Source organism: Platalea leucorodia, assembly GCF_965183815.1.
Source record: "Platalea leucorodia genome assembly, chromosome: 5".
NCBI lineage: Eukaryota > Metazoa > Chordata > Aves > Pelecaniformes > Threskiornithidae > Platalea > Platalea leucorodia.
This window is the reverse complement of record NC_138827.1, coordinates 10,638,233-10,655,511: the sequence shown is the minus strand read 5'-3', so window position 1 is coordinate 10,655,511 and position 17,279 is coordinate 10,638,233. Positions and strand designations below refer to the sequence as shown.

At 41.0% G+C, this 17,279-nt stretch overlaps 1 protein-coding gene across 1 annotated transcript in view; it reads right to left on the bottom strand.

The window, feature by feature from the left end:
- OTOA (otoancorin) overlaps positions 1-13,473 on the bottom strand; it is a gene marked incomplete at both ends in the record, with an annotated part of 45,086 nt that extends 31,613 nt beyond the window's left edge. The window contains 13 exons of the mRNA XM_082313988.1: positions 112-279; positions 827-1,042; positions 1,422-1,545; positions 4,031-4,170; positions 4,609-4,715; positions 7,790-7,893; positions 8,108-8,343; positions 10,149-10,280; positions 11,753-11,840; positions 12,765-12,792; positions 12,886-12,916; positions 13,011-13,039; positions 13,395-13,473. Of these exons, the coding sequence (XP_082170114.1) occupies positions 112-279; positions 827-1,042; positions 1,422-1,545; positions 4,031-4,170; positions 4,609-4,715; positions 7,790-7,893; positions 8,108-8,343; positions 10,149-10,280; positions 11,753-11,840; positions 12,765-12,792; positions 12,886-12,916; positions 13,011-13,039; positions 13,395-13,473 (1,482 nt within the window). The remainder of the gene's footprint in view (positions 1-111; positions 280-826; positions 1,043-1,421; positions 1,546-4,030; positions 4,171-4,608; positions 4,716-7,789; positions 7,894-8,107; positions 8,344-10,148; positions 10,281-11,752; positions 11,841-12,764; positions 12,793-12,885; positions 12,917-13,010; positions 13,040-13,394) is intronic.
- Between the last annotated feature and the right edge of the window lie 3,806 nt (positions 13,474-17,279).

The window sequence follows — 17,279 nt, the reverse complement described above, 5'->3', positions numbered from 1 at the left end:
ACCATTGAGCTAAAACACATATCTCGGTGACATTTTACATCATGCTCTACATATCTGGTTATTGTGCTCTTGCGCAGACAGAACCTGCTACACACTCGAGTTTATAATCACCTTCCTGAGGATCCCTTGCTGTTGTGCAGGTGATAAATCAGATAAGTATTGGGATGTTGTGCCTCGAATAATCTGAGAAAGCTCCTTTGGGTTCATGCTGTAGAATGACTGGGTGCTAATACCACTTACCAACGCACCCATTTGACTGACATTATAAAATGATAAAACCTGCAGAGATAACAGCACAAACAAACAGAAAATTTTCTGGCTTGTGAAGAGCAGACATATTTAAAAGCAAAAGTTAATAAATAAATCAAAACTAGTATTGTTGAATACTCAAAACATTTCTTGCCTGGGAATGCACTTTCCTCAGATTTCTTTCAATTCAGACAAGACTGTCCAGGGAACAGATGCGCCAGTTTTCCCAGAGGCTCCTTTTTTTGAAACTTCAGAGAGGGCCCTGATTCCTTCTATTACAGTATATTTGAATATATAGTCCGGGATCTCTGATCATGCAAATTCTGCCTAGGGCAGTGATACAGACGAAATAATATATTCAACTGCCAAATGCAAATAGTCGTTCTCTCTGTTACTAGAGAATTACTTTGGGAGGTACAGTCTTGGATGATTTTATTTGATTTAAACAAAATTTTCAGACCACTAACAGTACTAAAAAGAAGTCTTGTACTAAACTTTTCAAAATCTACGGTTATCGTTGAGAAAAAGCCATTTCACTTTTAAAAATAGAAGGTAGGAAAGCTGTTATCAGAGGTACCTTTTCATAAGAGAGGTATTTACTGGATAAAATCATAACTTGGCTTTTTGCCCACCCAGAGACTTGGTTTAATGTTGCAATAGCATTATGCACTGCTTCAGGTGACAGAGATTCCAGCTGACTTGAAGTTAGCCCAACCACGGCATCTGACAGAGATCCAAGGATATCATTCAGTGTCTGGTTTTGCATGGCAATGTTCAGGAGTTGAGATTTGAGCTAAAGAAAACAAAAAAAGCAGATGGGAAATAAAAATCTGCCAAGAACCAATTTTCATTACCACCCAAAACTTTAACTGGAGTTTCTGGAATAGGCATTGGCAACCATTTAGTGACCACACACTTCATAAAAATTCAAAAATAGAACCACAGTTGTCAAAGGAATATGGAACGGGAGGAAACAGAATGAGAAAAGAATTAGCACTGTAAAAAAACAAAAATGGGCTTTTATTCTTTGCATTACATGATCGAGAACTATTTGCACTTATTTATTAGATCCCAGTCATTTTTCACTCTTTTCTTTCCAAATTCAAGAATAAAGTCCCTTCTCCTCTGTTTTCAGGATTAGGTTAGCCAAGAAGAACGAGCATTGTACCCACCTTCTGAACCTCAGCCTGGAAACCTCTCAATTGATTGCATTTAATCATTTGATGAAGTAAAGCCCGGGCCACAGCAGCATCCATCTGTTCCATGTCATCATAAAAGCAAACCAGTAAACCTAGCCTATATATAAGAAGATACATTAGCTAACTTCTGACATAAAAGGTGTCATTCTCAGGAAACTGAAATATAGTATGGTATCCCTACTTGTGCTCAAAACTTGAGTCATTTCTGTCTGTCACTAGTGCCTTAAACTCCACATGGCCTGAAATTTGGATATGAGACATATGCACTGTTCTCTGTATTCAGCTGAACTCTACCCAGATTGCTTGTGCTGTCAAAAATTTAAGTCTCCTGGTTCCATTTGTCCGTAGCTGGATTTTCCCAGCTGATGACTCCACTCCCCTTAGCAGAATTTGCAGTATAATCTCTGCTTTGAAAAGGATGGAGGGCTAAATAAGTCTCTAGAAGTGGCTTGCTGAGTTCTTATCTGGATTGATTGGATGTTTTGAACTCTAAATCCTGCTTAGATTTCACATGCAACATAACTCCTTCATGTGTCAGAGCAGCAGCTACAGCATTACATAGCCTCTTTATCATTTCAGGTTTAAACAAAGCCTGCTGTATTTCACATCAAACATATGACTGGCCGATGGATGGAGACCCATCCAATTCAACACTGGCTAGGAGAAAATGCGCTGAGGCTCACTGTTGTGACAGCACAGCAGTTTGCAAGGCAGTGTTGTGAACCAGATGTTGTGAACCGGCTCATTTTCCTCCACAGTACCCATGTTGTGATATTAAAGTCAGCATTTCCATTAACCTCTGTAAAGCACAACCACAACCATAGTTGGTGGAGAGAAGCAGTCTTACCCCCAAGGGTAAGCACCTGCTGTAGGTGGCCTTCTGACTTAGGCCTTGTGCTTCTTTACTGCCGTTACCTGCAGCCCTGCAAAGGAGGTCTGAATCGTGCATCACTCTCTCTGGATTTCAAACTTCATAGTGATGGTGATGAATTCATTTGTAGGAAGCCTGAATCAATCCCCTGTCACTGTAAACAACTAGCCTTTGCTTTCATAATTTACACAGGACAAGAACCTACAAAGCCCAGCTTTCCTGCTACAGTCTCTGTTTTTTAACAATTCAATGATGCAGGCATAGGCAATAATGTCCTGATGTGAACTAAATCAACAGCAGACAATGCTGCAGCACTATCACAAACTCAGTAAAATTCTGCAGTGCAGAAAGGCTTAGCTTTTAGCTCCTCTAGTCCCTCAAAAACAACCTGCTTAGTGCTATAACAAAATACTGCTTCAGTAGCCCATCTGAATTCATGGGACATCAAACTAACATACAAATCAAAGAAACATCTATAAGTGGATTTTTATAACAAATAATTACCTTCTGATGCATTATTGCATAGCCACCAAGAGCTCTTCATCTCCTTTGGGATTAGCAGCAATGAATAATACTACTTCTTAAAAGTAAAAGTGCATTTAAATCATCAGTATGGTTAAAATGAGTAATATAAAATAAGTGTGTTGTAAAAATGGAATATATTAAGGCTTATGGAGCATGACATTTCTCTCATCTGTGAGAATGTGGCACCTCTCATGAGTGGTGAAATTATTTTTAAGATTTCTGACATCGAAATTTAGAGTGTGGGAATAATTCTTCTCTCGCTTACATCTCCGACAATCAGCAATACTTCATGGAAGTCAGTGAGTTACACTGCAATAATGACAGGAGCTCTGAAGCCATAAAACATATCCTCCATTAGTTTAAAACTCCAAGGTATCCCCAAGGAGACTACAAATAAATTCAGACAGTGGTGTCTTGGGACTAAATACATCCATTTATACGACAGTGTAAATGTAAATGTGGAGTACAGCACTTTCTTGCAGGTAGCTCATGCTCACTGCGTATTTATGAGTAAGAGCAGTTTATTTTGTTTTTTTATTATTGTTAAAGTAAGTTCAGTGCTGATTTGACAGCCCTGAAAATGCAGTTTCCTGCCTACACACCCAACAGTCACATGCATTTAAAGGTGGCTCATCTCTACCCTGCAGGACGTAAAGAGGACAGCAGGACGGGCTTCACAACTCTTCACTACGTGACCTCTCTGGTGACACCCATGCCAATTAAAATCCACTTGCAGTCCTGGCTGGCATGAGCTAAGATTTCCTCCTTAAATCCTAACTGGAACACGATTTCCACAAAACACCTCCATCTTCTGTGATTCAAACAGCCAAGGCAATTCATGTCCCGCTATCCCAATTTATTTTATTGCTGTACTGTACAATGTGATGGAGCTTTGATTGGGTCCCCCAGATACTGCTGTAGTCTTCCTACTAATACTACATACAACTCCTCTCTGTGGAGCAAGAGACAAAGCATTAGCTAATTAGGCAGACCTCCAAAAATTCATAAAGTAGCAATTCTTCACTGTTGCTAACCAGGGTTGGATTCCAGCCTAGATTTTTCTGCTGGCAGGAAAAAGCTATGCCACATCAACAATTTCATCAGTTACTTATTGCTCCTCTCTTTTCTCCTTACTTATTCGTTCTCTCCATACACAGCCATAAAAGAAAAAGAAAAGCAGTCTTGCCTGTAGATAGTTGAAGTGTTTCTCATATCAAATCCTGATGAGTTTATTCTTTCCAGGAAAGCTTGTGCAAGCTCTGGTGTGATATCATACACTGTGTCCAACTGCTTTGTTGCATTGTCGTAGCTAATGAATAGTCTTATCTGGCCAGTACAAACAAAATCATGTGTCAGGATTATGAAACAATTATATCCAATAAAATATGTTTGACATTCTAAATTAATTGAATCCATTCATGGTATAGAGAAAGGAAGAACATAGATTTGGATAATACAGTATTTTTGAAGGCAAAGATGAGTGAGCAATTCTCTGTCAAACTGTCAAATAATTTGAGGGTCTATCATTGGTCTCTATCTTTCGTTCAGTACAAGTCACAGAAGTCTGATACAGATAAATAATTACATATTAATGATTCCAAAAAGAGAATAATATTTAGTTGACAATGGATTTGGATTCACTTTAGATTTATGTAAATAAAATACATAAACTTCTTTTTCATGTTTAAATTTGCATTTGTGTTCATATTGTTTGTAGCTGACATCACTTGACAATGATATATCCAACCACATTTTGTTACTTACTTCATTGAGACTAATTTTCAGAATTTCTTCTAACGGGAGATGGACCATGTATCTTCCCAAAATCCATAAGTTTTCTGCACTGACCCAAGAAGTTGATTCATTGAACTCTGTTTTGTACAAATAAATACTCACTACAATGTTAAGAAAGTAATTATTTTTTAAATATACTGTACCCAGTATATTGTTAATGGCAAATAACTAAAAAAAAATCTGCAAATCAGAAAAATCCTTAGCAGAGAGAGTCAGGTTCCCTCTATCAGCTAGATTTTGGCACTACATTTTTATGAGCCCATACATTTTTTAATGAAAATGAAATAGTTATTCAAATGTCTCAAATTTTCTCATATGAAAATGATTAATGTTTTATGTTGTTGAAATAGAAAATGGATAAAGTACAGGGCAGAAAAAATTAAACCAGGAGTATTAAATATGGAGCAGCACTTTTTAAATTCAGTTTTCCTAATCAAATATATTATTTAAGAACACCAAGAAGGCACGATACTTTCTAACACTTTATACATCTTATATATTATTATTGATGATACCACTCATTTCAGCAATATGCAATAGCAATAATGGTGAAAATGAAAAATCATTCATATACCTATATGGAAATAGGTTGGCAAAAAATAGAAAATACTGCATAACAGTTAAAAAATGTCTTTCATTTAGTAACATTCTCCCAAGGATTGAAAATTAAATCAAGATCCAAATATCACCAAGAAAAAAGTATTTATGGACTAGGTGGGTACTTTGAGCCACAAAGAGAGTGTTTTCTCCAAAGTGTCATAATTTGGATGGCTCGTGTGATACCTCTGAACATAATCCTTAGCGGTGCTCATACTCACAACTCTGTTAAAATAAAATCACCAGTGCATTTTGCAGAGTTTTCAGCATCTGAAAAAAACAGCCTATAAATATCAGAAGCTGAAGAACCCCATTTAGTAAGTGATTTTTTTGAAAACACTGATCTCAGCTCCTTAGCTGAGATAAGACGATGCTCCCAGCAGACCTGTCTGTCAAGCCTCCGTTTTTTGAAGTGATATTACCTCCCATTACCAGGAATATTAATAGACTTGAAAGATATGACAGAAGAGTTAAACAAAAACTATCACAATTTAAGGATGTTGACTGTGGCCTTTAGCAGAACAGACTTGCAGTTACCAACCATGGTAGCTGTGATCCCCAAAAGCTGTTTTTTTAGTTTTAAATAAGGTACAAAATTCAAAAGTTACAGCCTCCTGTTTTCGCAAGGGCTACCAGCACGCTTCACCTCTGAATACCTCAGCATTTTTAATATGAAACATGTGAGAACTGGCTGAGTGGCAGAGAAATTCCTTGAAAGGTTTGACTCTTAAGACATAAAAGCCACATGTCATCTCCTGCTCACCCAGTGATCCAGCTGCAGGGGCTCCCTGACACTGTGGGGAGAAGTGGTACAACAGAAAAGCCCTCTGCATTTCTGCAGGAACAACAGAGACACAGCAATGAGCTCTCTGTCACCAAAACCAGCAGAAATGCTTGGGAGGTGGCCCCGTAAGCACCACAAATCTGAGGTTTCTTTCAAGTTTCTTTTCTGCTGAGCTTCAGTGAGGAAGATGCTGTTTCTGCAAGAGGGCTGATCCCTTTCCCGGGTGGTCCCAGTGCTACCCACATATAAAGTTAAAGCGAATAAATCAGACCGCTGCAGGACTCTTCTGTTGTCCCGCACTCTGTGCTGTGACCTGTGGTGTGCAGATATACTTAAGTGAGCTTTAGACTTGCCAATCTGGATGTTGGTAGCAGTCCAGCTGTGCCTGCTCAGGGCTGATCAGTTCTCCAGCTCCTACTACCAGACCTAGCTGGTAATCAGTCCTACACCCAATGCCTGCAGGAGTGGATTCACCATATCAGTGCAGATATGCTGCATTGCATTTGATGCAGCAACCAGGACTTAAGAGAAGCACGGTAATTCTTAATCCCTCCTGAGCTGGGTGATGTTTTACAAACTGAGGGTTCACTAATGTTTCAGACACAAGCCGAGATGTCTGATGCTGTGGGATTTTCCCAGGACTGCTGAGTATCATCAGGCAAATTCTGCATTTCTGCTTCCCCAGTAATGCATTGGCAGTAATACCACCTCACAGCAGCGTCACGAACTTCCTCTCTGTGATTTAATGGGTTACTCTGATATTTTGAAATGGCGGAAGTCCCAGGAGCCAAATTCAGCTCCACTGAAGCAAGTGGGCATTTTGCCTTTGATTTCAAGGGAAAGAGGAAGAACATACACATCTAAAAGTCTAAAATGCTCCCATGACAGCGCTGCTGGGATGTTCAGTGAAACCCAAGCACTGGCTCTGATGCCTCAGTGCCGCTGCCACCTTACAGCCACGTCATGGAGCCTGCCCTGCGCTGTCCCAGCTGTGGCACATCTGTTTAAGACAAATTAACAAGGCAAACAGATGTGGTAAAATGCATAAAATCAGAATTAATTAACTTTGTTTTTATCTTGTCCCTTTTCTGAACGAGTCAGTGCCACGTGCAGTAGAACTTTCACAACATCCTGCATTTCTTTTGCATTTTTAAACAGGGCATTGGCTAATGTATTCTGAGACAGATCTGTTTTTTGAGTCTGAATAGGAGGTCAGAAGTGAACAACACACCTGTGCAGGGGAAGTTTAGGTTGGATATTAGAAAAAACTTCTTCACCAAAAGGGTAGTCAGGCATTGGAACAGGCCGCCCAGGGAAGTGGTTGAGTCTCCATCCCTGGAGGTATTTAAAAGACAGGTAGATGTGGTGCTCGAGGACATGGTTTAGTGGTGGACTTGGCAGTGCTAGGTTAACGGTCGGACTTGATGACCTTAAGGGTCTTTTCCAACCTTAACGATTCTATGATTCTATGATGCTATGACTACCTGACAATTATATCCTATTTAAGTCTTAGAAAAAGGATTTGAGTATAGAGACGTTGTGTATAGTCCTACGCAGAAGAGATGAACAGCAAGCATCTTTGGAGAACTATTTGCCGTGAATAACAAATATATTATGTTTACTGTATTCTGGCGCAAAGTTGTTCAAAACAGCTACTCTTAAACAGACCTGTGTTAAATTTGGGAAACAATTCGATACAATGGATAGGCCTTTTGCTGACTGTTTTTCTCTCATGATAAGCAAGAAGAAAATACTTTGTACATAACATACCACTCATGTTATAGGATTTTTGTAGAATCTGCTTCATCCAGCCATACAGAGTTTTCTGTGTATTTGCTGAGATTTTGTCATAGAGGTCCTTGAATACTGTTGATCTAAGTGATACAAGGGCATGTTAGTTCACTAATGAGTTAACTATTTATTTTTTTGAAACAACACACACAGACAAATGTTTAAAAACAGCAACACATAAGCAGAAAGCTATATCTGGAAAATAGACTGAGACCATATAGTAACCTCTTTTTAGAAGTATATATAGTCAGGAAATACTACACAGTATTAATTGTGTCTGGAAAATAAATGGCTTACAAGTTTCTGAAAGCATCCTCCTGCAGAACGTTTGGGAGGCTCCCAATGACATCAGGCTGGAGATAGTTCACTGCTGACACACGCAAAACCTGGCTTAGGATATCCACACAGTCCAAAGCACTCAGAGCCAGAAAGCATTTATCCAGTGTTATAAGGAACAAGGTCCTGTTTACTCCTGGGCTTTGAAAAATTCTCTCTCTAGTCTTGTCCCAATCAAGAATAATATTTCCTATCTCCTGCAAGCAACAAAGCGTTAAAAGAATGTCTCTTTGATTAATTCAATATTTTGTTCATTTTGAGGCCTGACAGAAAGCACTCTACAAAAAATATGGTGCTGTTCTCATGAAGAATAGCTGCAAAACACTGTCTGGTTGCATTACTTCAAATAATTTCTTTCTGGCATTGGCCAGAGACCAGCTTGAATCTTTTGACAAAATCAAAATGAAAAACAGAAAAATAATCCAAATGGCTGAAATTATAGTGTGTGCTCTCATGAAAGAATTAGTTACTTGGAAAATGAAATAATACTGGAATTGAATGGGTATTATTTCATACATAATTTAATAGGTAGACATCTCTAGAATAGACCTTTTCCCATGCAGTATTTCTTGTATTTCTACATACATCCCCTCCAGAAGATGGGGCAACATCAAAGAACCAAGCCCAAGGATACAGTCACCCTGGCTGGGGATAGATTATTAGGTTGCTCCATCTCACAAGTCGATGCGCCTAGGACAGGCTGTTCAGAGCCGATAGTCTCAGGCCTGGTGATTTGTTCACACGACATTAGCAGTCCTGGAAGAACTGGGTGTGCCACTTGAGAAGATGAAAGTTACAGTTTACTGAAAGGGCTTATGCTCTACTGCTCTGACTCCCAGTGCGTGCTGCACGCCTATCCTGCGTGCTTTGGCAGCACGAGCTGCACCACCATTGTCTGAATAGTGGATTATACAGTGTTTGCTCCGGGCAGTCACCTTATGTGTCTGGGGAAACGCTCTCCCTTTCTCCCAGATTCATCTCCCCCCCCCCAGCAATACCCATGCTGGAGGCCCTTTGTCCAGCAGGAAAGGTGCCAAGTGCTTTCATACATCAGGCTATGATCCCACCCCTGCAGTGGAGGTCCCCTCTTGTTTAGTCTGGAGAAGAGGAGGCTGAGGGGTGACTTTCTTGCTCTCTACAACTACCTGAAAGGAGGTTGTAGTGAGGTGGGGGTTGGTCTCTTCTTCCTAGTAACAAGCGATAGGATGAGAGCAAACGGCCTCAAGCCGCACCAGGGGAGGTTTAGGTTGGATATTAGGAAAAACTTCTTCACCGAAAGGGTGGTCAAGCATTGGACCAGGCTGCCCAGGGAAGTGGTTGAGTCTCCATCCCTGGAGGTATTTAAAAGACAGGTAGATGTGGTGCTCGAGGACATGGTTTAGTGGTGGACTTGGCAGTGCTAGGTTAACGGTTGGACTCGATGATCTTAAGGGTCTTTTCCAACCTTAATGATTCTATGATTCTATGATAGGGGTGATGCTCCCTGCGTGGCTCTCATTGACTTTGAGCAAGACTTTTAAGATGGGTCACCCAGGGAACACACCACAGAGGCAAGCAAATGATGTTATGCTGCCTCCCCTCCAAATTGCCTAACAATTTGCTTGCACACTCCCACAACTAATTAACAAGATAACTAATTGCACCTTCTTTAGTTGTCTTGGCTCTCTTTCTAGCCACTGAAGAGAAGCAGATACTCCCTGAGAACAACTGGTCCTACCTACCTTAGATACTTGGGTAGGAAGGTAAATCATTCTCTGGAGATGCATTTCTCTCCAGTGATTACAGAGAAAATCCAGATGACTGACTTGGACTTGGCACCAAACTTTTAGATAACAAGAATTAAATGAAATAAGTCCAACCTAAGGAGAGAGGCTCCTGGAATCTAATACAAGCCAGCTAACAACTGCATGGCGTGCACTGCGAGACCCCCAGTCTGGCTCCTTCCCATTTATTTAAACCATTGACAGCAGCTTTTATTTTTCACAAGTGCAAAGTGACTTACAAGATGATCCTTTCTGCTGTTGAAGAGATACTTCATTGCAGTTTGGAACTGCTGCTGATCAAGCTGTTGAAATTCGGATAGTAGTTGCCTAGGCTGGTATAAAAGGTTCTTCAGGTAACTTTTTATGGACATCTGAAGTACAGAAAAATATGGGTAATATACATAAAACTTGTACTATTATACTAGGGACGTCTTTTACTCTCTGAAAAATCTCTGCTTAAGGGGAGAAAAGTGCTTAGCTCCTGTATTGTCTGTGTTGTGTACAACTAGGATAACTATACTCAACACAAACAAAAATAATCTAAATGCAATGCTGAAAGACAATAATTTTTAAATCCTATTCTTCGCTTCACGAGCGAGTCCTCACCAATGAGCGACTTAACAAGAATGCCTCAGTTTCTCACTTCATAAAACAAGAGTAATAATGCTTTTCTGCTTCACACAGCAGAGCTGTGAAAAACGCTCCTTTTAAAGAGCTAAAAAAAAGTCAGGTACCGTGTGCGTATTATTATTACTTAAAAAAAGGAAGGAAATGTGCAATTAGATGGGAGGAAAAGTCTGTACCAGGTCATAAGGCAAAAATACTCTCTCTCACATCAAACTGCATTACCAGTTAACAATCTTGTGCCTGTTTTGAAAATCTAAGGGGAATTGTAACATTGGAACAGAAAGCACTGTAAGGCTCATTAGCACCAGACTGGAGTAAAATCCCTTCCAATTCCTGACAGAATTATTTCAGAATTGGTTTGGAATTTGAATGGAAACTGTTCTTTGTTGTCTTTGCTTAGCTTGCATTGCCACCAACAGATATTAACATAGTCAGGTCCTTGTTGTCTGGGGGGTCCAGGCCTGCTTACTGCCTTAAACTGTTACTAAATCCAATCAAATGGGAAGAGGCAGTGTTAGTCTCGTGTAGCTTTGGATGAGCTGTGACAGTGAGCTTGGGAAAAGGTTCAAGTGCTGTAGAGCTGCATGGCTGTGGGCTTTCGGCAATGCCAGAGGCTCAGAGATGGCGCATTTGACGCTTTCCTTTTTCAGAGTGTGTGGCTGCATGCAGGGAGGAGGGAGGGGGTCAGGTTTTGCTTAGCAGGCTACAGCTCCACTTAAACCAGCTCATAACTGTTATGACCACAGATAAAGAACAACGGCTTTTTCCTATATCACTTCCACATTGACAATTTACAAAAACAGAGTTCAGAGGAGCCTTAAAAGGTGGATGCGTTTTGTAGGATGCTCTGGAGCCTCTCATTCCATCAGAAGCAGTGCAAACTACAGCCACAGTCAAAATCTGGGAGAAACCTGCTACTTTGTGGAGAAACAGCATACATATACACTCAATTCAGAAACAATCGCTGAGCCTGAAAACTCCTTATTTCTGCTTTACGTCAAAGGAAAAGCAAAAAGATCATCTTATTTCTGCCTTGCATACTCCTGCAATCTTAGGGGGAAAAAACAACGAAACTTTCCTATTTCCTACTTATCTGCCATACTGTAGATCTGTTAGTTATCTCTATTATTGACAACAGAGTTTTGGCTACAGAGATAGGTTGCTTTTTTAATTCCTTTTTAAATAAAAATTTTCATGCATTTTAAATAGCACAAACCTGTAGGCTGCTAAAAGTAAACATAACTTCCTGGGTATGAAAATACGCCATGACTTTTGTAAGCATATCTGCTGTCCAGACATTAGAACTGTAATGGAAAACAGGACAAAAATGGCAGTAAAATAATATAACATGTAAAATGGCAGATTACAAGACAAAACAAGAATAAGGAAAGCAAACGCTGTTACTAACACCATAATGACATGAGTATTCAGCTTTCTGGCCTAACAAGATTAATAGCCAACCTATTGAATGCAAGGAAAACACATGGTTCAATGAGGAACGGAATGAATTGGTGATGGGTTTTTTACTCTAACTCCACAACCACCCACAATAAACTCAATTTTCCAACATGTTGCCATTAGTACCATCTCCAGGCACGAGACAAGCTGTGCTGTGGCCAGTCCGGAGCTATAGGTGTGCTTCCTGGCACCTCATTATGCCTGTTCTGATCTGCTTGGAGAAAGAAAGTACGTTGACTAATGTCTGCTGCCTTTCCCTCAGCAGAGTCATTAATTTCAGTGTGTCTTCTTTATGCAGCCATTGATTTTCTCAAAAATACGTAGGAGCGGAATTGCCTTTGAGGCTTATACTGCTCTTTCAAATTTAGACAAAATTAGCAATTAATTCAAAAGTCGCCAGAAGCTGGAGGAAGTGGGATGGATGGGGGATGGAGCAGGACCGAAAGGGGAAGACGGACAGAAAGCTGGAACTGCACCTAATTTCCTTAAGAAGCCATTCTGAAACATATGAACAAAGTTAATTATTAAAACTTTGAAAACTGCAGCAGGTATTTATTCTCAGCCCCATTCTATGCATGTTTTTTTGCTTTATCATGAAAACCAGCTTTTTTCTTCTTAAGAGGAAATACTCACAGGAGATCTAAATCAAAGTAATCATATGTGCCAATTTCATTCTATCCATAATGTTCCAGTTTCTGTGGAAATGAAACAGATCGTATCTGAAGTGCAAGATAATACCAAAAAATCAAGATGGTGAGATAATACATTACCTCTGAAAATGAAGTATATCGAGGAGGGCTACATATGAAAAATGGAACATAAAAAGTTATGGTGAGATATTGAGCTTTAATTCCTTTTAGAAGCATAAGTGGGAACAATTTTGTACATTACCATTCAGATATTTCCCAGTTATTACTTCCTCCTAAGGAAAAAATGATAACTATATGTAATAAATTATTATTTTTAGATTATAATATAAAATGTAAGTAGAGAGATCAAATAATACAAATACTAACCACAGCTTTGTGTAATAATGGAGGCAAATCTGTAAAAGATTATCCCGTTACTAAAAGTTGATTTAATGTTTTACCATTCAACTGTCTTACACAAAAATACATATATTATTGTATACAGTGATCAAACCTATATATACACATATAATTTATTTATAAGCATTTAATGCAGCTTTGATTAAATGTATTTACAGAAAAACAGTGAAACTAAAAGGTTATTAAATAATAAGCAATCTCGGTTAAATTCTTTGCTGGCATAGCTCCATGAAGTCAAGAGAGCAGAGAATATGGTCCTAGTTACTCAACAGTACTGCATCTATTTTACTACACATATAGCTTTTTCCATCCACACAAAATATATCCCTCATATAGGAGTTCCGGTCTTACCTTCAGAGGTCTGACTGTGTGTAATCTCCGCATGATTCATTGATACCAATAAGAAACATATCTTCAAAAGTCTGGACATTTCTTCTAGTGTTTATTAGAATGAGAAGATATTTTGATTGAAAAGGAAAATAAAAAGAACTGAGTCAAAAGGCAATATTAATCCAAAACTTTCACAGCTATAAATCAGAGACAGCCTAAGCTATGGAGTACAGATAGAGATCAGAATGATCTAAAAGTGCTTGCTCCCAAGTTTTTAATTTGGATCTTTATATAGGGATATATTTTATGCAAATACAAGTCCACCAAATGTGTACATGCAGATAGATTTATTCTCCTTTTAGCAAGTAGCTCTTTTAATTTTCCTAGTAGCACCATTTATTTACTAAGCTCCAATTCCACCTAAATATGACTTAAATGCAGTTTAGTTTAAAAAAAACAACCAGACAAAACCCTTTTAAACTCAGATAAAATAGAAAAGAAATAGAGGGAACGAAAACGGAAATAGTAAAGAAACTCCAAGCAAACCCTAAGCCTTTTCTAGCTTGTTAAGTTGTCTGCACTATTAGCGCAGACCAGGTCTGGGACCCTCCATTTGCAGATCCCCGAACTCGAACGGCGGGAGGGCCTGGCCCTCTCAGCTGCCCCACGTCAGCGCAGGGGGCTGCCGGCAGGGAGGGCGAAGGGGTGCTCCCCTCCCCTGCTGCCGCCACTCTGCAAAAAAGGGGGGAAACCTCCTCGTGCCCTTCTGAAACAGAAGGAAAGCGACACGTTTGGGAAATGGGGTTCAAGACCACGCCACTTCATTTAGATGGGTCAAAGCACTAGTCTTTGTACTCATGAGAAGTACACCATCAAGTTTTCACCATCAGCTAGGACACAGTTTCTAAAGAAATACGTGTTTTACTAGCTTTTGCTATCCCTGCTGCTCTGTGCTATGCAGCATACAGATCACTGAAAGATAAATTAGCTGGGAGGGCAGTAATGGGATACCCAGGGCTTTTCACCAGGGCGTCACTGACTCTCCTCAGAAAAGACTGACAGTCTCACAAGTTGTCCTATACAAAATGAATTTGTTGCTTTCCTGAAGGACAAGGATACGCATTGCAACAATGCCCGGCCTGAGAAGCAGCAGGGACAGAGAGGGAGCAGAGGCCCCGCGAGTCTCACTCACACAGGTGTTTCTGCAGCCACGTCCCCTCCGCAGCAGCGGGGACCATTAGCTGCTTTAATCCACGTTGCACCAAGTTTACTGCAGAGAGGATTTTCTGCCTCTGCCCCCTCAGCCTGGCCCTCTGCCCAGCTGTGAGAGTTACCATTCCCACAGGTAAAGCAATTAATTAATCTGAGATAGTAGATGATGCTCCGCTTTACAGATTGCAGCTTCTTACATTGGGATTAGTCCATGACTTTAACAAATGACACAGAGGGGCCCGTTGGCTAACTTTGCTCCGACCCTGAGATGACTTTGTTAGGTTTGCTCTCCCTTTCCTTCATTTCAAGGGTTTATCTGCAGTCACACTTAATTTCTGCATTTGTTTTTGTTGCTGAATTTGGATCCATTCTCTCTTCTTTTTTTTTTTTTAAAGTTCTTTCTTTGCCACGGCTTGAGTTACAGATCTGGACATTTGATAAATACCAATGCCTTTTTCAGACTGTTTACCCTCACGTATCAGCAAGGTACTCTTTTATGAAAACATCTTTCAACAGCCTCTAGCAACATTTCAGTCTATCGCAACTGCAGTCTTGTAACAGGAGTGACTCAAACTGACGGAAGATGAAAAATTCAAACATTAGACTTTAAGAAGTCTATCGCCTCTGTCCTGTTCTTGCGCACACTGAAACCCTTTTCAGCTATTCTTTTGGGAGCCCACAGTACATGTCTTTCATTCAGACGTATCTGGTTTCCTAGACAATGAACTTTCTTGTGTTTGTTTCTGCCTTCGCCCTATTAATTTTGCAGTAAGGTTTGATTACTCTGCATAGCTTAAATCATGCTACCAATGTCAATCCTGATTTGTTTATTCCAACTCATTCACTTTGATTGGGGGGTATATTTTAATTAAAGCATGCTGAATTAATATAGAAGGAGATTAAATGCTAAGGAAAGTGCTGTTTTATCCTGACTAATTCCAATGGATGATCAGCAAAATTTTCTGCAAAAAAGTCTGCTGTGAAATAGCTCTGCTTGATAAGACAATTTGCGGGATGAAATAGTTCCTTTTGTCAGTAAAACTAGTCCATTTGCAGAAGTTCACTGCAGCTTTTAGCCAACGCCAAATCACCCTGTGGGGATCTCCAGAGATCCCATCCAGCAGCACGGCAGCATAGGCTGTGATCAGATCTCTGAGATGTCACCCTTGCAGGACTCTCCAGTTATGAGGAGCTTCCAGATTGCCTTCTCCCCTTGCTCCCCAAACAGCCGCTCTTCCATGCGAAGAAATCCTAGACATTTTATCACTCACTCCAATGCAGCCGCTGCCTTATCTGAAGCTTGCTAACCAGAAAGCTAACCTTATAACCAGAAGTCTCGCCGATAAGCCCATGCACCGCCAGTGCCCGTCCTCCCCCTTGCAGCCAGGCTCTCGGCACCTCTGCAAAAAAGCCCTATAAGCAGCAAGGGAACCCTCAAGCAGTTCAGGCTGGCAAGGGCGAGGGGGAAGTAAGGGGAGGGAGAAGAGAAGAAATAGATATGGGGCTCTTGGGGCATCTATGGGGAAAGCCAGGACCCCACGGCACTTTACCTGTCTCTGCTGTGTGTGCCTCCTTCCCCGCACTCACGGTGCAATGAGCTGGGCAGCTCCAGCCAGGGACCCCGAGAGCAGGGGGCAGGGACTGGGGCCAGCACCGCCTCGCAGCCTCAGGTGTCTGCCCAGCAGCACCCAGCCTTCAGCCAGAGGGGAGGGGAAAATGTCTTCTCTGCCGGGGGGCTCAGGGGGCGAGGGACCCCCATAGCAGGCAGAAGATGTTTCCCCTCCTAAGACGAAGAGAGCTCAACGACTTGCGTGGGGGCAATGCACAGGGCCAGGCTGGCGCTGCCCGGCACCGTGCTCCCCCCACCTCCCCACCCCGAGCACGGGCAGGTGGCCCTGGGCTCCTCGGAGCAGAATGCGAACCAACTGTACCTGGGATCACCCAGCAAAAGGGGGCTGTGGTTTCTGTGAGACGGATTTGTTCCAACTTTGTGTTGAAAGTGTCCGACTAAATCATGCCCTTGCACAGCATCTTTTTCCTGCGATGCAACACATCCAGTGCCACCTTGACAGAACAGATAGTTTAGTTACTCTCCAGGGCAAAACACTGCACATGAGATCACCGAGGTGTGACTTGCACACCGCCACCGACAGCAGCATAGGGACAGCGAAGGGACAAGGCAGGTTCCCCAAGCCCAGGAGTAATGAATTTGGACATCGGACTTGCAACAAACACTTGTCCCCTTGGATGACATCTTAAGGCATTTCAGGCAATTTAATCAACTACTGGACTCCAGAGTGTCTTCGCACAGGATGTGTGAGAGACATTAACTACACACAAACACACTCTCAAGGTCTGGAAAGACAAAGAAGTCCCCTCCCTGACACAGTGAGCCACGCTGCGCCCCTTCCTTTGCAAGGAGCTCTGATTTTAGAAGTACGTGTGTAGGTACAGTCCCTCAGGACTACTCTACGTTCAACAGGACTAAGCAGGTTTTTGACCCTGTTGAACATAGTTGCTTAGAATTTACGCTTACTCTGTTCATAGCTTTTCCCTGTTATTGCTCATGTTTCAATAACTGTTTTAATTCCCCATCTCAAGTATAAGAATACTTGTTTAAATAGAGGGAACAAAATAGGAAATCAAAAGGAAAAAAAAACCCTATTATTTACATTGCACTTTCTGTCCCAAAAC